The sequence below is a fragment of the Orbicella franksi genome, chromosome 6, assembly GCF_964199315.1.
Source record: "Orbicella franksi chromosome 6, jaOrbFran1.1, whole genome shotgun sequence".
Classification (NCBI taxonomy): domain Eukaryota; kingdom Metazoa; phylum Cnidaria; class Anthozoa; order Scleractinia; family Merulinidae; genus Orbicella; species Orbicella franksi.
In genome coordinates this window covers 32,228,172-32,247,929 of record NC_138150.1, presented here as the reverse complement: position 1 = coordinate 32,247,929, position 19,758 = coordinate 32,228,172, and the positions used below count along the sequence as shown (strand labels likewise).

Sequence of the window (19,758 nt, the reverse complement as noted above, 5' to 3'; positions counted from 1 at the left end):
GGTTTTCAATTCATTAAAAATGTCTCTTGTAAACGAGGATTCATCATCAATTGCATCTTTGGCTAGTCGACTCAACTTACTTGGACACGGAGGATCAATTCAAGTGGTATGGGGATTTTAAAGATTTGATTTGTCTGGTCAAGACATTACTCGAGTTTACGGAAGATAGCGAAATCTCAGAAGATCCAGCCCATAAAATGTTTTCATTCAAGGTCGGTGATATCATAGTGAAGTGGTATTCTTTAACTATACCGTCCTAACCCAAGAATCTGGTTACGCTATCTTGCGAAAAACACTAGGCAACCTCTTTGCATCAAGGTAGACCTGCTTGCTCTTTAACCGAATTGTTACGCTCAGCAATGTCCACTCGCGGCCTCAAACGAGTCAACTGCGGTGGATTGCTCTTTCAACTCTTAGCGGAACCTGCAGTCATGCGAAGGTTGTTCTATGGTTAAGAGCAATCCAGAAAGTCGAGCAACAACTTAATGAACTTCAGCATCTTGTTCACTCAAAGGTAAATATGAAAATTACCAACAGGTCGTCACCTAGTCAAGAACGCCTACTTTAGTGCTTTAGTTTCAGTGACCATTATCCTATTTATGCAGTACGCAAAATATCAGTTTACAGCCGGCAAATCTCATAAATACATTTCATACTTTCATACAGGGATTATTCGAAATTTGATACTCTCAAATTAGCCAAGCTCCCTTGGGAAACTCTGAAACATTACAACGATCCTGAAAATTTGTGGAATGCCTGGAAAAATATGTTTCTTTCTGTAGCTGACCAACACGATCCGCCAAAAACAAAGCGAGTTTGCCAGAAGGCTTCTCCTGGGCTCACTTGTGACATCACGGCACTTATTGCCAATAGAGTCAGAGCTAAATTAAACATTCAAAAACGTAATGATTCCAAACATTGGTCAGAGAAACAAATCGCTTAGAAACCAAATTAACAGAGATAGTAAAAATTCAAAAAGAAACGCTTGTAAAATAGCAAATCATGCACCACGTTATATGTTCTGTCCCGCGTCACGCGGCTAATTTGGTCTCAATCACGCATCACGTTGCTAATTTTGGGGCGTTCACGCGTCAGGCAAAAACCCTTTGCCACCCTCATCACATCGCTGTACATCAGTCATCAACTGACGAACCACAGAATCGACTGGGACTCTACTCAGTGATTAACCTACAGTACAAACTATTTTCAACAAATGACTCTGGAAAGCTGGTGCACTAGCTTAGAACGAACGCCTCTGAACAGATGTTAACAACTACCGGCACCTTACAAACGACTTATTCAGGACATAATAAAACCGACGTCGACAAACAACCTCAAACAGAGCAACTAACAATAGACGGACCTCATACAGACCGACTTAGTTTGACTAACAATAGACGAAACGAAACTTACTAAAACCCACCAATGGCTGCTGACAAACTGAACACCAGTTTTTCTACCAACACGTTCACGGCTAAACTGACCAATCACTTTCAACGGACCAGACTTATAACACCATCGACTGACAAACACTAGTTACCTGACTCTGAAGATGACTTCCGCTCAGGTTATCGAAACGCTAGTCACCAACAACAGTTCTTGACAAAACTTACCTCACCCGAACGATCACACACACAACCACCCATCTACCATTAAGGTAGTTTTCTTTATCCGTTAGTTTAGGAAACTGGTAGAGAGAGACAGAATGTGACGTTATGTCATAGAAACTATGGACCGACCAACCATCATTTGTTTGATGTTGAATAAATGTTTAAGTTATCATAAGATATACTGCGACACTTTTTTCTTTAGGTTTTCAACTAGTTGGACACGCCATCGAAAACCTGGATACTGATGAATTTGGTTGCGGATTACGATGTCTTAGAAATGAAAAGTGTCGGTCTTACAACAGCATCAAAGATGGTTACCATGGGAACTCGACATGCGAAATAAGTGACCACACAAGAAAATCAAGTCTGCAAAGCTTGAAGCACAATGAAGACTCCACTTATCACGGTAAAGGTTGACAGAAGTGATAAAAAACTTACCTATTTTAAAGAATTATTAAGAGTTCAAAAAAGAACAAGCTGGCGTTGGCCCGCGAGCCTTTTTTTTCGGTCGCATTATTCTCTTTGACTCTCAGCCATGCTGGAGAATTAAGTACGCACCATTGAAAGTATCTTTACCTTGCATTAACAGTAAACTTTCACAATCTTTTTCGTATATATTTACATAAGTTATTGATGAAAAACCAAATTGTAATAATACAGTGTCAACGAAAACAAACGATTGCGGCGTATTTCAAAATCTTTAACTAGTGTAAAGAAATATCAGACCCTCTCATCACTCAGCACGTATTAATATTGTCCATTCCACTATAATTTGTAGCGTTAAATTTGAGTTTCGAAATGGAATAAATAAGGGTAATAAATGCCAAATAATGAAGTAAAATAACAAAATTGAATGACTTTGCCTTAGAAGTAGCTCAAAAGAACGTGCTAGGATAATGAGACAGTTTTTCAGTTTTCCGCTATAAATCAGTTCCTAACACAATATTGTAGTAATACAGATTTCAGAAATCTCTTTCCTGTGAATCAACGAATAATATAGCTTCGTTTCTGATTTCAAATGTAGAAATACGTCTTGGTTGGTATTCCTCGCACCCTGGTCGTTCATGTAATCATATCCGGGACTTTGGAAGTTCCAAAGGAGACGGGGAGTACTGGATCGACCCAGAGAACGATAGAAATCCCTTAAAAGTCTTTTGTGACATGACAACTGATGGAGGTAGTTGGAATCTTTATACTCTTTTAAAGTAAATGCAATGTCCTGATAAGTGAGCGCTATAATCTACCGAATATGCCTTGTGCCCACGGCGTGTCTCCGCTATTGTAACTTTTTACATATTGTAACCTTTCTTTGTTCATACTTTGTACTATACTTAGTTATTTTATAATTACTCGTAGATTTTCACCGTTCTTAAATAAAATTTATTGTATTGTATTGTAAAGTATTGGAGATGCGTCTCTCGTCTTTGAACTGTTTATTTCCAGGAGGCTGGCTCCTCGTCGCCAACGTTGTGATGCCGGATAACTCTACTCTACCCTCTGGATTGGCCGTTGAGACATCATACCGCGGAATCAGTAAATATCACAACAACAGAATGGGTATCACCACGAGCGCCATGAATAAACTGAAAGCACATTTGTCTTTCACTCAGCTGAGATTCCACTGCAATAAACAACAGGCAGGTAGATTTCACGTGACCACTGTCGCTGGCAGCGCAGGTGCAGCCGTGGTTCAGTACTTCAGCGGTCAGACAGACGAACTTCCCTTGTCCTGCAATTCGTTTCAGAAAATGGATGACGATAGCTCTCAGTTAGCAGTTCAGTGTGATAAGTGGAGTTACAGAACCGGAAAGTGGGGAAACAGAAAGCACATAAACGACCTTAGGATGTATGAATACGCTGCATTTGTTAAAGGCGAGTATCATTGGCTTGTCGGGAGTACCTTGTACTGCGATGACAACCGTTATACCACTAACAATTTGTCAGCTGGAGATTTTTGGAAAATATTTGTGCGTTGATTCACGGCCTTGGAATCACCAGCATTTTGCCAGCAGTTAGTTAAAAATCTCACCAGAGTAGACATAGATATTACCTCCACCTTCATCTATGCCTTTTGTGACTATTGTCAAAGAAGACTCTTAAAGTGTGTTTTTTGACCTCGACAGGGGACCGGGCTAAAGAATGAATGCCCAGTTACCCCCCGTGTACACAGGGGGAGGAGGGTGGGAAGACGCATCCCCAAAGAAGTTAAAACTGGGGAATACCGGGGTGATATTCCCCAATAGCCCAATTTAGATATATTAAAATTCAGCATAAAACAATAGACCTCAGCACGAGGCCCCGGGGAATAAACCCCACCGACAAACTCTGTAGTCATTCCCCAGAGCCTCGTGATGAGGTCTATTGTTTTAGGCTGAATTTTAATGTATTGAAATTGGTCTATTATTAAAACTGCGCGTGAAGATATGACTGATCATCACAGTTATACACACAACTTAAGCAGATGTGAAATTAAAGCCTCAATAAAATCCAAGGCTGAACGGGATTCGAACCCACGACCTCTGTACGTGATCAGTCATATCTTCATATCTTTCTCCGCAGTTCAACTATATGGTCTTTCATATATTCTCTTGAAAACTGCGCGTGTTGCGAAAGGATACAAGGAAGGATACAAACAAAAACCTCCGTTTGGCGCAAAATATGCTCGAGTATTTGTCCCTGGACATTACCTATTCCTAAAAGCTCACAGTTCTCCTCAAGCCACGCTCTCCGAAAACTCTTCGCCAAATGGAGGCTATTGTTCATTTAATCTACTTTACGTTGATAAATAGCTTGCGAAGTGCTTCGCTTGCCCGTCTACGAAGCTACGTGGTTCGCACTACACTGGAGAAATTTGAAACCGGAGGTTTCACTCTGAAAACGCATCAAATGTTTTCCGTGTACATTACACCGGGGGAATTTAAAAACGCAAAAGTCAGCGGTCATTTTGGATTTGTGTTTAAGGAAAACTCGGTCAGGGAAATCACATGACCATCGTGACGTCATCGTTTTCGAAAAACTCCATTTTCAAATTCGCCCGGTTTGAAGAGCGTTTACTAAAAACTTCGTTTTCGTTACGGATTAGTGTGGACGGTTGGCCTAACCCTAAAAATAAAGCTTCCTATTTCAAATTTCTCGAGCATAGTGTGGACGCTGCCTTACTTTGAAGTTTTTGTAGCGCTTTATTTCAGCAGTAAGTTGATCATGAAGTTGTATTCGTGAGAATGTTAAATTAACGTAGTAAAACACAGTGTCATGTAGTTTACTTGCAATGTAGGGTAATGCAATGTGTTGTAGATTGTTTCTAATCGGTTTAGCTGTAAGTAGAAGTCAAAAGGGAACAAAACTGATGGAATTCTTGTTATAAAATTGCTTATTTTGTGGCTGGTAGCTTTGCATTTCTCTTTCTATCAATGCGTTTTCAGTCTTTTGCAGCCTAAATTAAGTTCATTTAGATGTAAGTCACAATAAGGGGAAAGAAAACCGTTGGAATTCTTGTTAAAATTGCTTATTTTGTAACAAGTCGTTTTATACTTTTCTTTCGGTTCAGGTTTTTTCAGGCTTTTGCAGGCTATAAAATTTTGTTTAAAGAGCAATTTTTCTTTGCAGTTTAAGTTTATTTGGCTGTCCAAGGGTTTTCAGTTCTTTACACTGATTTAGTGGCCTAAGTGATCATGACTTATCTGTTTTTTGGCTGAAGAGAAACCAACCATTAAGTCATCAATATTGAGGTCAAAATAAGTTTTGAATAATACAGTAGGTCTAATCTTACAAGAATTTGCTAAACAGCTTCTCAAGGCAAAAAGGTAACAGGAGAAACATATAAGCCTCAAGAACTTCATGTAGAATACCTGAAGTAATAAAACTGAAACAACACGCTGTTGTCGCTCCTTGTGAGTTTGAAAGTACGTTTGTTAACACATTAAGGCTGGTTAAGACTGTCAGGAAAGCCGTGAATAATTTATAACAAGTAGTTTTATCTTATTGTACATGTAAATAGAGAAACAGTAGGGAAATTTTGGGACAGTTGCAAAAACCATGATCGGTCTCCCACCGTGGCAAAAATTGGCACGCATGTTCTAATTTAGTGATTACGCCGTCAGCAAATACAAGCTAGAGTTTGCTAATGCAAAGACCACGCAAGGTAAACTATTCAGTGTCATAAACACTAATGATTCAGTGTTATGATGGCGTTCATTTGCAGCTTTGCGTCATTATGCCGTTCACTGCAACAAAATCGTCGTAAGGTATTACGGCAGCTGATTCGATGGCAATTTTCGTCCTTGCGAGTGCACCAAGGGCTTCTAATTCCATTTCTTGCTTTAATGTATTTTTACACCACCCTGCCTTCACTGGCAATACTGTCTAGGTATGGGAACCTGGGTTCAGTAAGCCAAATTAAAATGATGAATTAAATTTCACAGATCGAACGAGTTTAACAACTTAAAATGCGTCTAAGACATTATTCCTGTCCGAAAAAAAAGGCGTCAAAATACAAATGTATGAGAAGTCGTGTCCCTAGTTGGGCATTGACAGTCTAGGTGCAGTTCCTCTTTTTATTAAATGGACAGGAAATGTTTTGATCAGTTCCAGATGAAATGTTCGTAAAGACGAGATGTCAATTGAACCCAGCAGGCGAGGTTTAGTATATTTCTGATTCTAGTTTCATTGCAAACTATCACTTTGTTCATTTCACTTCACGGCTTGGCTTGGACAGGCGCACGAGGGGCCTACCACGCCTTCTGCGCGAGAGATCGTCTTAATTTGTCAAAGAAAAAACTGGGATGCTGACACGCTAACTCACTCTCTCGCACACTGTAATCAAATTCAAGCCCACTAAACTCAAAGGTTACGGTTTGCACTAAGACTAGGACTCTCGTTTGACTGCAACTCGTGGCGAAATGAGCTGCTAAACAAAAGGTAGAATCCGTCAGGTAATCAGTATAGACATCGTCTTTTTCTCAGTGGTGAGAGTCTGTCTCTTTTGCGAAGCAGTCGCTTGCAAGGTAAGCTTACTTACAACGAGACGGCGGTTATTTCGCTGAGGGCTACGTGCCGCGTATAAGACTCGTGTTTTAGGGAATGGGCAACTCTTTTCATCAGAAGCCTATAGCTTGGTGGATGATCATAACCATTATCATAACCATTAAATGTACGACATATTTAATTGAATCCAAAAGAGGTTAGAAGAGGCTGTGAACTATATAGCAATGTTTAAATAAAAACAAAACCTACTTTGATATTCAGACAATTCATACGCCTTTTATCAAGACACAAACAATAATCTTCTCAAAACCTCTCTGCTGGCTTAACAACCTACTGAATAGTTTTTGATTAACAAGTGAGTCCGGGAATAGTCTTCCGTGGTCTCGGAAGTAAAACCAAAACCAATCATAGCTCGCTCGCTCATGGTTCCCCGCGCTTTGCGTCGGCTATGTGTAACTACTTTGAGGTTTGATTGGTTCACTGGATTGTCTGCATCCTTTGTGATTGGCTAGAGTGATTACTTTGGTTTTGGTTTTTACGACATTCAATTGAAAACCGCTTTAACACGGACTAAAACAAGTTGTCCTAGTTTAAGCTTTCCGAAAAAGCAGAGCAGGAAACTGGCCTTGTTTAACAAAGGTTCTAAGAGGTTCAGCGGCATCAGAGTTGCTGAAGGAAAACAGCACTCCACCGCACTCAACAGACTCATTTCCTTTTATATACCCGAACCATGAATGAGGTCCAGTGATAAGCGACACTAACTCATATCTCTTGTTCTGCTCCAGGTAAACTGGCTGATCAAACAACACATCAAAGGCGTAATAACACTGATCAGTCTGGTGCTCCTCTGAAGTGTAGGATCCTGATTTTCTAACAATGGAGCCAACATTGATATCCTTCACTTTAGCTGAGACATTGTATAGGCCACCCTTAGAACCGAAGTGTTGTATTCCGAGTAACTGGATGGGCTTATTGACAGTGAAACAAATACGATCTTTATGTGGGACTTTATACCACCAGCTTGAATCTGTCGGAGCTCGAAGTGGTAGGTCTTTGAATCGATGACAATGATAAATAGCCGTATCGGGGTTGACTCGTCGAGCTGATGAGAACTGCAATGGAGTCGTCAGCACACCGTTGTAGTGTTTCACTATGTCGATAATTTCTGTTGTTGTCAGAATGTCACAATGAGGGACGACAGAAATAAACTCCTTCTCAGTCATTAATGGAAATCTTATTGCTTTCACGATCTCCTCTCCAAGAATTCCTCTCTTCGCTTCGCCAGGGGTTGTTCCTTGCCTCTCGCTTTCTTTTGCGGCCCATCGATCAACAGCTTTAAACAGTTCCACTTCCGTCACGTTCACCCTTTCCCGCGTCACAACAGATTCGACTACAGACCGCTCAACTGTGACAAATTCATCTGACCTCAGAACTTCTTCTGTCTGTTTCTCGATCACTTCCCAGCATCGCTCTTCCAAATCTTTATCTTCAAATTTCTGAGCGTGTGCCAGAATAAAAAACACATTGGATGCATCTACGCTATCTCGCAGATATTCAGCGCATTTTCGAACGAGTGAAGGCACCATGTATTTCTTCGCCAAATAAGACACTTGCATTACATTACTTTCGCTCAAATTCACTTCGTCGCTGTACAAATAACGAAACAACTCCATCAGACTTTCGTAGTCACAATCAGGCAGTTCGACAGAGTCTGTAGTCTCCGCCAATTCACCATAGAACATGGCAAAGAACACTGGACTACTGATTGCAAGCACAAACTTGTGAGCTGGGATCACCTTCTTACTTTCACTTTCGCCAGATGGAACAACAAACTTCACATCACTCAAAATCTCCTTGCTCAAAAGGAACGTCACTCTCTCCTTGATAGATGAGCGCATTGTCTGCCAGCTTTTGTCGACAACAGCCATAACTGCACTAGGTCTTATCTCACTCCCTTGCCGATATCTTGAACTCCTTCTACTCCTCGGTGGTATTACTTTGATTTCGATAGAAACGTGACACAGATAATTCCGGTAATCATTGCTAACACCATTCTGGACACTGATTGGTCGTAATTTCGTGAGCTGACGTCAATCGAAACAGCGAGAAACACCTATTGCAACAAGCCGCAATCGACCAGCAATCGGAATACTTGGTGCTTTTTTATGCCAAACCGACCGGTCACAGATCAGTGGGAATACCCGACGAAAATGGAACGACATTTTCCGATTAAACCCGTCCAACCAATAGGAATGGCTCTTACCATTTTTACGTCCTTTTCCGAATTCCCTAATTAGGGCCTCAAAGAAATGGAACGGCGAATCTCGGTCGGAAAATTCCGACCGAAAAATGTGGACCATCTCCAGAGGTGATCCCGAATATTCCGGTCAGAAGAAACCAAAACGGACCTTTCCATCTGAATTCCGACCGAAATTTCCGGAATCTTTGGACGCGATCCATAGAGCCAAAATTTCCGGACCGAGGTTCGAAAATTTCTTGGTGTCGAATGGATCGCAACGGGTCTGAATGAATGGTCTCGTTCCATTCCACTCGAAAAACGAGTTTCGCGCTCATTCGAAATGGAGGATGTTGGATCACTGTTGCTCGTATTAGAGCTAGATGACGATTTCGACGGTGATATCAATGATCTTGTGTGAGCTGTTTCATGCGTAGTAATTTAACCAGTATAACGGGTTATTTTGAGCAGACCGTTCCTAGATATTTGCCGTATGAGTTCAAACACCACTTCGAATGACGAAAAGAACTTTCCTCTCGGGAAATATATCGTCTTTTAGAGCCCCTAGCAGCCAAACATACACTTGGCTTGCGAATTAAGCAGCTACAGACCTGTTGTTACTGCGAATGGATTTACGAGTAACTGTACACCGATATCGATAGATCCGCTGTTAACAATCCATAAAAGCTGCAATGTGTTTTCCTTCAGTACCTGGAAAATACCGAACAGCGAAGTACTGGGATTGAGAATGGGTCGGAATGGTCAAATGGAACGGTCCATTTCGATCGGACCGGTCCAACTGAGAAAGGTGGTCCACCTCCAAAGGTGGACCGAATTTGTTGAAACTTTTCCGGCTGGACCGAACCGATCCATTCAGTTTTAGACCGAAATTTCCAGAAAGTTTGGTTGAATGGATCGCGCCCTTTTAATGGAAAGCACCCACTGTTTCCATCATGCCAGACCGACTGAGGAAAAATGGAACGACATTTTCCGATCAATTAAACCGGGCCAACCAAGAGGAATAGCTCTTACCATCTTAAATGAATGAGTTGCCAGTAATCGGATACCCGTGTTTGCGAAAAGAACTCTGGGATCGTCAGGGGGCAAACATTGCAAGTCGCTAGAAGGAAATGTATGGCGAAAAGTTGTTTCGACGCCCAAAAACATGGTTTTGGAGAGAGATCAACGCTTTTTCGCCGTTGTTTTATCGCAAATTGATTTTGGCAATTTTGATACATGGAAAATGTAAGTTTTTGTTTGAATAACCGTGAAATAAGTGAAAAAAATTACCGATAAACTCCCTTTTGCTTGCGTGAGGTTTATTGTGAAATACATTGAAGAGAATATTGAAAATTTCAATACACGCCTGATCTCGAGAGGCTACCCGGAGCAAATGGTAGAAAAGACCCTCCGAGAAGTTAAATATTAAGATAGAAAAGAAGCTCTAAAACAGAAATCGAAAATTGCAGAATGAACTACTACCCTTTGTGTCGGGCTATTTCACTCAACCGTCAATACCAAGCTTTGGAAAGCATAATCACGCACAAATGGCACTTTCAAATACAAATACTTAGAGATATATTCAAGGAGCTACCCTTGATCTGTTATAGAAATGCAAAATCACTGAAATACGTGCTTGTAAAAGCAAAACAAAGGCTTTGAGCAACACAGTAGCCACACCGCATGAGTCGCGCGGACTCATTTGTCATTAAATCAACCCCTGACAGTACAATGATCGCCACCGGGCTTATTTCCAGTATTATTTGTACGACTGAGCTTTCAAATAAGCCAAAAGTAGCCTGTACACAACTTAAAAGGCTTTACTGGGTTATTCCTCCGTCTCGATTTATACCTAATTAATTTTGTAATATTTTCAGACCATTACGCGATGTAAATTTCAAAAAATCACCCAAACAACGGAGTTTATCGATAGATTTTGTCACATATTTCACGGTTATTCAAAGAAAAACTTACATATTCCACATATTAACATTGCCTAAATCCATTTGCGATAAAAACGACGGCGAAAAAGCGTTGATCCCTCTCAAAAATCGTTTTCTTGTACCTCGAAACAACTTTTCGCCATACATTTCCTTTTAGCGAGTAGCAATGTTTGCCCCCTGACGATCCCAGAGTTCTTCGCGCAAACACGGGGTATCCGATTACTGGCAACTTATTCATTCCTTTCCCGAATTCCCTACATAAGTGAAATCTACTGAAGACAAGAACGCAATGAACCAGCTTTTCAAAATCGAACGACAAATTCAAAATGGACCACCTCCAGTGGTGGGCCCGAATATTAGTTATTAGTATATTCTCAGCTCCGACTATTGCATTTCTAGCTCTCTGATTGGCTCAAAAACTCCGACTATGAGCCATTAGTCGGAGTTTTACCTTATATGGAAAACAGTGCGCCAAGTTTAAAAATTTTCCGCTCTGTAAAATTGTTGAAATAAAAATCGGCGGCAAAAACCCGATTAAGAATATACTAAAACAATTATTCCATTCGACCTTGTTGGATATGAAGTGATCATAACCAACTCGCGCTACGCGCTCGTTGGTTATTTATCACTTCATATCCAACGCGGTTTCATGGAATAATTGTTAAATATTCCCCTGGCGCGGTAAAATAAATACTTCGTATCTCACCCTTTACCCTCTTCAAAGGATGACGAAGCCGGGGAGGGGTGGGGGGGGGGGGACTTTCAGCAAAAAATACATAAAGTAATAATTTTACAAATATCTGCAGAGCCCCTACAAGTTAGCGCCTCTGGCACTCGCTTGTAAGCCCCTCAATTCAAAATACGCTCCGCTATCCCTGCCAGCCTGCATGTGCTAGGGACAATGAAACGAGACCACCGAAAGACGACTCAAAGAGAAGTCCCGAAACGAAACGGTCTCGATTGAAACCAGGAGCATTATGGCTCCTGTTGAAACGGAACGACTTCACCGAAACAGGCGAAAGCATTTCCATTATTGAGCGCTAACCGTAGACAGACTAACCTGAGCGCTACTTAGACTAACCGGAGTGTATATTTGTTTTTCGTATTTGTTTAAAATTTATACAACAGCCATGAATATTCCGAGAATTGCTTGCGGCTTTTCCTGGAATTACGTTGACGTCATTCACAAAATTATTATCAATTTGCAGACGCACTTAAACAAATTATGTTAAATAAAAGTTGAAAACGTTTAAGCGATAGCGTCATTTATTGCAATGACATCTAGTCAAATCCTTCAATAGGCGACTCAATTCTGCTGTATTGCTATACATTCATAATCTCACATTTGTATAATTACGTCAGGAATTCATTATAACTGAACCTGTAAGAGCATGTCTTCATCCGATTTTAATAAACAAAGGTCACCCGACACATTACGTAGTCAAACACCCAGCGAGATAAAATTCACACGAATTTGCGTTTGATAGCTCAGGCAACAAATCGAATATCAGCGTACCTTGAAGACTACGTAAGGGTTCCTATGCGAATCCCGCGATGAAGTCTGGAAAATATGAAAGTTATGGTATGTACTAATCTTTAAACGCATTCGATTTGGTGATGCATCGCAGTATACGCACGTTTGTTTTCCTCGTCGTGCGCAAATGTATTGCGGGTAGAACGTATTACTCGACACTTCAATTTATAATCAGACTCAATAGTTGTGTTGGATCTAGCTACGTATCTGGAAATCCACGTGTTCTTAAAGTCGGTCATTGCGTATCAAATGCTATAGACTTAAGTTTATTGCGATTTTCGGCCGCCATTTTTGGGGAAGTGTCAAATCGTACGTTTTTTAGAATATTCACTTCCGATCCGTCTTGCATCGTCGACAGCTGGGGTTCCGCCAAGACAGATTTTCAAAAGTTTCGACTGAGAAGCTCACGGCGCAGTTGACCCTTCTCAACAGTTAGTTGGCTGAATTCTTTAGTGCCAAGTATCGACCACACGAATGCGTTTCTAAAAGTCCCCGTTTTCGTCTCAGCGAAAACGAAACAAAATATTTTGGACCATACTAGCGTTTTCATGTCACCTCGTTTCCCGCTAGTTGTAATTTTTCAGTTTTTCGTGATATCCAGATGAATCAAGGGCAAGATAAGTGCTCCCACCCGCAGCAAAAAAATTAAGGCAGAGGCAGAGATCTGTAGTCATACCAATAATCCTTAGTGTCCTCAAAAACGGTCTAGCTATATTTTGAACAAGGTCGGATTAAAATCTGTATTTGAGATATCACTCATAACTGCTCCGACCGACCGACCGACCGGCCGATTGACCGACCGATTGACCGACCGACCGACCGACTGCGGAAGTATTTCAGACTGATGATATCGCGTGGCTTGTTACGTGGGAACTCAGTCCGGTTGGAACTTAATGCGGACAGTGTTTGTAGTGGAATCCCAATGCTAGCTTGTACTAGATATATTCTCTCAAGTTAAATTTTTTTTCCAGTTTATATTTCGGAAACTATAGCCCTGGCCACAGTGACACTAATGCGTTTTCGTTTGAAAACGCATACTTTTTGATGCGTTTTCGCCTATCGTCCACACTAACACAACCCAAAACGGAGGCTTTCGAAAACGGTTTCAAAAGTGGAGCCTTTTGAAAACGCTCCGTTTCTAGTGGTGACAGATGAAAACGGTGCCGAGCAAAGCGCCATATACGTGATATGAATTGATCGACACGAATACTCCGTAACAGTTCGATCGTGCTCGACATGTACAAAACAAAGAATAATGTGAATAAACTCCTAGACTACTCCTAAGGCTTCAATCTACAGTAACTTATCCTGTCCTTGCTTACTAGATCTTCTGGCAAGGGGGTCATGTGATAAGTGCGGCAAAGAACTAACAAAGTATCACAAGTTCTGGAAGTGTGAATCCCAGCACCTGACCTGTTATTACTGTTTCGCTGACCAGACCTACGACGACTTTACAAATAGAAGCTGTTCATATGTAGACTGTGGGAAAGACCTCGACCCGGTCAAGCCATTGACTGATGAGCACGTCTTCATTTACGTGGATGATTCTAATATGTGGATCGCGGCAAAGAAGCTTGCTGCTCTCAAGTCCAAGTTAAAGTGTGTGGAAGATCCAAGGCTGCGCCTGGATATCGGAAAAGTAACCGATGTTGTAGCGATGGGCAGAGATGTTGCTTGGGGTACCTTATATGGATCAGAACCTCCACCAATAGATACCGTATGGCGGAAAATAAGAGACCGTGGATGGAAAGTGATCACCACTAAAAGAAACCCTTTTACCAACAAAGAAAAGCAAGTTGATCACCAGATGGTAGCGGACATTACCGCGCTTGTTTCTGACAGAAGTGTCGCCAAGGGAAAGGTAGTGATGGTGAGTGGAGATGCTGATATGATACCAGCTGTTAAAGAGAGCTTGAAAATGAAATGGTCCATTGAGATCTGGATGTGGGAGAGTAGTATTTCAAATTCGCTCAAAAAAATGACAGAGGAGAATCCCCAATTAATGAACATCTCTAAACTCGACTCGAGACTGGAAGCCGTTACCTTTACTAATTTTAAATTTGGCGAAAAGGAAATTCCCAACTCGCGTTCTGCCATAATTAAAAAGATCGATTTTTCTCCTGATGAAGAATGGCAAAAGAATCTTAGTGAAAAACTGGGTTGGCCCTTTCAGTTCTGCTTAATCGGCCCAGAAATGTTGGATAATATAGTAGATTACGAAGATATAATTCTTATTTTTGCCAACGTGAAGTCGGTTGATGGCAAAGAAGTTGGAAAGATCTTTCACGAGATCTTTGAAAACCTAGAGCAAGAATATCCAGGAAAGGTAGTAAACTTTCCTGCGTATCGCGGGAAGCTTGATCAGAAAGCGGACATTTGTATTGCCAACAAATATGACGCATTACAAACTGTAGACGAACAGTTATTAAGCGTGAATAACACTTCAGATGAAGCCACATCGTACAAGCATGCAGGGGAATTGCATGAAAATGATGAAGACGAAGCTGATTTTCAAGTTGTCCAAAAGCAGCCACGAAGAAAAAACCAACAATATTCCGTTCCATGTGAGTCTCGCTCGAACTGTAAAAACCGTTTGAAGTGCAAGTATTACCACACTGATGATGAAAAGAAGTTCTTCAGAAATCCTAAAAAGGACAAAGAATGTTTGCACAATCGCAAGGGTTACTGCAAATATGGACCGGCAAAATGCCATTACGCACACGCCAATAAAGACAGTTTTTGTCGCAGCTGCCACCAGTGGGGGCACTTGCAGGAGAAGTGCAAACTTAAATAAATTAAAGCAGTTGGAGAGAAATTCTTCAGTAATTCGCAATAAGAAATCAGGTCTCATATGAAGAGTCCTTTTAGTTTTCGCATTTCGGCTGAACCATAACTCGACTGAAGCGGTCAGTGTAAAATACAGACTGCAGACTGCAGACCGCAAACCGGTGGTAAAATGCAGGGCTATTCAGGTTAATCGCAGCTGTGGAAGTCTGCACTCTGGTTAGCCTAAATATCACTCCGGTTAGACTGAATATCGGCTCCGGTTAGCCTAAAAATCACTCAGGTTAGCATGATAACAGCTAATAACGTTCCGGTTAGCCTGTTTACGGTTAGCTTTCAATGATGGAAATTGTATATCGGAAGCCAGTAAATAATGTTTTTGAACTTACCTTGAGTTTGAATTTAGTGTGAAAGCATGGGGATGAATAGCTTTGCTTTTCAAGGTGGGGTCATTTGCAATGGTCGCGATTTAATCGGACTAAGGGAAGATGAAAATCCCCCTCCTCTATAAAGAGTTTTTTTCCTCTCGCTGAGATAAAATCTTACAATCTTATACTGTTTTCATCAAGAAAACTATATTAACAAGAAAATAAAACTGGAAACATAGCTTGAAACACAGGAGTTTAAGAAGTAAACGGGATAAATTTGTTATAAGCTCCATCACACAGAAAGCAATTCTCGATTTCAAAAAATGATTTGGTCGAAAAATGAACGATTTGATGGAACTGAGGAGCAGCAAAATCGATTTTCGCAATCCGACCCAGCAGTATAGATAGATAGTATTCAGTTTTGCTAGTTGTGATCTGAATGTCATTATTCCTCTTACGTGCTGCCCTTTTATGAAGCAATGACATTGACGTTACTGTATACATGTGTATCATTAAAAGTGAACGCAGGTTTACAAGTCATTTAGTTTGTAAATCGTCGCTTTTTCAGTAAAATCTCCATTAAAGATCGTTGTTTCATCCATAACAATCGTCACGAAATTCGATTTTCGTCTCATGGGGGTTTCAAGATACACAGGCGCGGCAGGCTAGTGAGGCCCTGTTAGGGTATTGGGATATATGGGTTCTTAACCAAGCGTGAGGTCAAGATAAGATAAGATGGTTGGGTATTGGCCAAGTTCCTTTTTTGCGTGTGTTTATGGACCCGGCGAGATGGGGTCGAGGTCCATAAACTCGCGAAAAAAGAACGAGGCTAATATCCAGCCATCTTGACTGAATAAGTTTGGTCAATATAAAGGATTTATGGTGGATGGCAGGAAGAAAAATACAAGTAATGCAATGTTTCTGTGGGCTTTTAGTGAGTGTGGATGTCGGGGAGAGATGTAATTTTATATCTATCACTATGTAAACACAAGTATCCGGGAAACGTGACACAAAATGTTAATTAGGAGTTATTGTTTTAGGGATATTTCTTTTTACAAAATTGGAATACGGTTATTTCGAAATTTTACCCAGGATTATGGATTATTCAGCGTCCCCCCGCCCCTTAACGGAACCTCAGTAGTGCGCTCCAAGTCAGGCTGGCCATAGAACCGTGCCGTTCGTATAAAAATGTTGAGGATGCGGGTAGTCGAAATTTGTCAGCATTTGAGAACTTCACCAAATTTACTTCTGAGGACATCCTGTCTGAAGTTTATTGGAACCCTTAACAAGTGAGGGAGAAGAGATAAGTGATATGCGATAGCTAGGTGACTTTGGCCTCTACAAAATGAAATGGGCGTCTTAGCCATGAACAAACAAATACAATTTTTTGACAACTATTTCCTGTTCATTTGTGAGTTACTGTGAAAACGCGACTTACGAGAATCCTTAACATGAAAAGCACATTATTCCTGAGTTAAAAACTAAAATATTCAATGTCAGTTAAGAATTTCCGCCGACATACAATTTGAAACAGCGTTCAAGCTGACTAAGAAGTCAATGAACACCGCGATGATTGAAGGTTGCGTCGTGTATGACCGAACCAAATTGATGGAGGAATGTAAGTTCCAAATCGACGTCGCCCGCTTTTTGAATCTTTGCGGATAGGTCCCTTTCTTGGTGTTTGTAAAAACGGTAACGGAGTTGTAGGTACACCGCTGAAGTGTTTCATTAGGTTAACAATTTCTTTTGTTGTCAAAATATTGCTATCAGGAACAACTGACATGAATTCGTTTTGTGTCATCACTGGAAACCTTATCGCTTTCACAATTCCTTCTCCGAGTACACGTCTTTTGGCGTCGTCGTTTAGATTTAAACCTTGCCTTTCGGTCTCCCTTGTGGCCCAGCGGACAACAGCTTTGAATAAATCAAATTCTGTTACGTTGAGCGATTCTCTCTGTACAATGCTCTCAACCAAACATTTGTCGAGATCAGCAAACTCATCTGATCTCATAATGTCCGCGGTGTTTTTATCAATCAGCTCCCAGCAGTGTTCCACGAGTTCTTGCTCCTCAAACTTCTGCGCGAGAGGAAGAATACTAAATACATTCGCTGCGTCCAAGCTGTTCTCTAAATATTCCGTGCATTTATTGGCAAGAGAAGGCACCATGTACTTGTTTGCCAAATATAATACCTGCAGAACGTTGGTTCCACTTAATTTCACCTCGTCACTGTACAGATAACGAAAGAATTCCAGCAAACTCTCGTAGTCACAGTCAGGTAGTTCTATCAAGTTTGAGGTTTCAGCCATATTTCCATGAAACATGGCGAGAAACACCGGACTGCTGATGGAAAGAACGAACTTGTGAGCTGGAATCACTTCCCTTCTTCCGCTCTCGCCATTCAATGATCCTACCACAAACTTCACATCACTCAAGAGCTCGTTGTTAAACATAAACATACATCTCTCCTTGATAGTTGGTCTCGGCGTTTGCCAAGTCTCTTTTGCTTCTGGGGAACACATCATCCCGCTAAACCTTATTCAGCCGCTAAGAGTGCGCAACAAGCACAAACAACTGACTACCTGCGGGGCGCGACAAAATGTACGTGTAAGACTGACTAGAACTCAACTTCCTTTCACGGTCGAGTGGTTGCCAAATAAAGCAAAGGGAAATGCAATACCGTATGAATTTCCCTTAGCATACTTGACAAGGTCTGGATTGTTTTTAATTCTTGCAGCGGTAATGTTCGGGTCAACTGAGTGAGGTTAAAAAACGTTTCCTTCACGAACTCTCCAGAGCACTGACTACACACGTTCTTGGTTGTAAGCTGGGATGCAATACTTCATTAACCTGCGATCAGGCCTCGTTCCTTTTTGGGTTTGAATCAGGGAGGGAGGGAGAGTGGGTTTGATCGCAGATCACGATACTATATGCCATAAACATCACAGACCGATGCACCCAGCCTGTATGGAGTATCGAAAGAAAACAACCCGTGAAACATGATCTACTTTAAAACAAAGAAATTAAAGACTAACTATGACCATGACGTCAAACTACAAGTAGTTCTGCTGACCACAAAAACGAATATTCGGTCTGCATGACATCTCGTCATCTTGGCTTCAAAATCTCGAATATAACGATAATAATAAAAGTTGGATTACACGAATGAAGCAGTTACTTCATATCGACGCTCAGCTATGAGGTGTTAATGATTATACATGCTTAATTATTTACTTTTTTCTTTTCTTTTTCAAGATCATGCTTGACTTGTGGCCCGAGGGGTTTTTCCCGAACTGATATAGTATGTTCTAGCAAGCTTTTTAACATTCAAGCACGTCACAGAACAGTGAATTGTTTTCCTCAGTAGTCGGCGGTGAATGCATTTTTTTACTGGTTATTTTATCATTATTTGTTATTTATTATTATATTTTACCGTTTAGATAGACAAACAGTTCCTGTTTCAGCGCTTGCTAGCTTACTTAAGGATATTTCAGGAAGATCGTTTATCGATCGAACTTGCACGCTATACTCTGGGGTAGCCTTCCTTTTGCTGTGTGAAGAATGAGTTTCTTTCTTTAGAACCTCAGTAAAAAAAAATTAAGGGACCCCTTTGCCAGTGCTGACTTCAGCTAATAAATAAACACGGCATGGCAGCGAGTTCCTATGTCGTCACAGAGAACTGACTGACCTCAACAAAATTTCCCGCTTTGTATAATTAACACGCGAGGGGAACAGTGAATTTTGTTTCCCTCGAATCTCAATGTTTCCCGAGACGAAAGTCGAGGGAAACATTGAGATTCGAGGGAAACAAAATTCACTCTTCCCTAAGGGACCAATCATTAAGTGATTTGTTATATAGCAAAACAAAACAAACGAAAATTCTGAAAGGCGCGCTGAGATTCCAGCGACAACATCAGGCCACCTGCAACTCCACGCTCTGATCACGTGCAACAGCGGTCAACACTTGGCGGGTAACAGTGAACTGTTTCCCGTTTGCCGTCATAGTTTTTCGCAATGTTGCCTGCTCAATAAATGGACCGAGTGGAGTATAATTCAGGGAGTAATCGCGTGAGTAATTTCAAAATCGGACGAGCGCGAAGCGCGAGGCCGAATCCTGAATTGTACGACACGAGGTCCAATTACTAATTAATCGTATCTATAACAAATTTCGGAATTAAAAATGCCCTTTGACAACTTCTTTTGAGCGAAAACGTCTGTAAGGCTTTCACAGGTTTTGAAAACTGTAGGAAACAGTGCGAAGGAAGCCATTAAAGCGCGCATAATTGACGTGCGAATCACGT

General features: G+C 41.1%; 3 protein-coding genes and 1 pseudogene across 4 annotated transcripts; 2 read left to right on the top strand and 2 right to left on the bottom strand.

Moving 5' to 3' along the window:
• Positions 1-2,818: 2,818 nt before the first annotated feature.
• Positions 2,819-4,724, top strand: LOC145490058 (uncharacterized). The gene has a single exon (XM_081469165.1). It carries the CDS (start codon positions 3,020-3,022, stop codon positions 3,584-3,586), a length of 567 nt encoding a protein of 188 aa, XP_081325291.1. The 5' UTR covers positions 2,819-3,019; the 3' UTR covers positions 3,587-4,724.
• Positions 4,725-5,985: 1,261 nt separating this feature from the next.
• LOC145489887 (BTB/POZ domain-containing protein 6-like) lies at positions 5,986-9,459 on the bottom strand. Its single transcript, XM_081468957.1, has one exon. The coding sequence runs from the start codon at positions 8,519-8,521 to the stop codon at positions 7,184-7,186; it is 1,338 nt and encodes a 445-aa protein (XP_081325083.1). The 5' UTR covers positions 8,522-9,459; the 3' UTR covers positions 5,986-7,183.
• A 2,730-nt stretch (positions 9,460-12,189) lies between these two features.
• On the top strand, positions 12,190-15,262 carry LOC145490134 (uncharacterized). Its single transcript, XM_081469240.1, has 2 exons — positions 12,190-12,354; positions 13,632-15,262. The coding sequence occupies exons 1-2, from the start codon at positions 12,327-12,329 to the stop codon at positions 15,098-15,100; spliced, it is 1,497 nt and encodes a 498-aa protein (XP_081325366.1). The 5' UTR covers positions 12,190-12,326; the 3' UTR covers positions 15,101-15,262.
• A 387-nt stretch (positions 15,263-15,649) lies between these two features.
• LOC145490922 (BTB/POZ domain-containing protein 2 pseudogene) lies at positions 15,650-19,376 on the bottom strand (annotated as a pseudogene). The gene is made up of 2 exons (XR_014049741.1): positions 18,138-19,376; positions 15,650-18,039 (listed from the first exon to the last, which is right to left on the bottom strand). The product of XR_014049741.1 is annotated as a BTB/POZ domain-containing protein 2 pseudogene (transcript).
• Between the last annotated feature and the right edge of the window lie 382 nt (positions 19,377-19,758).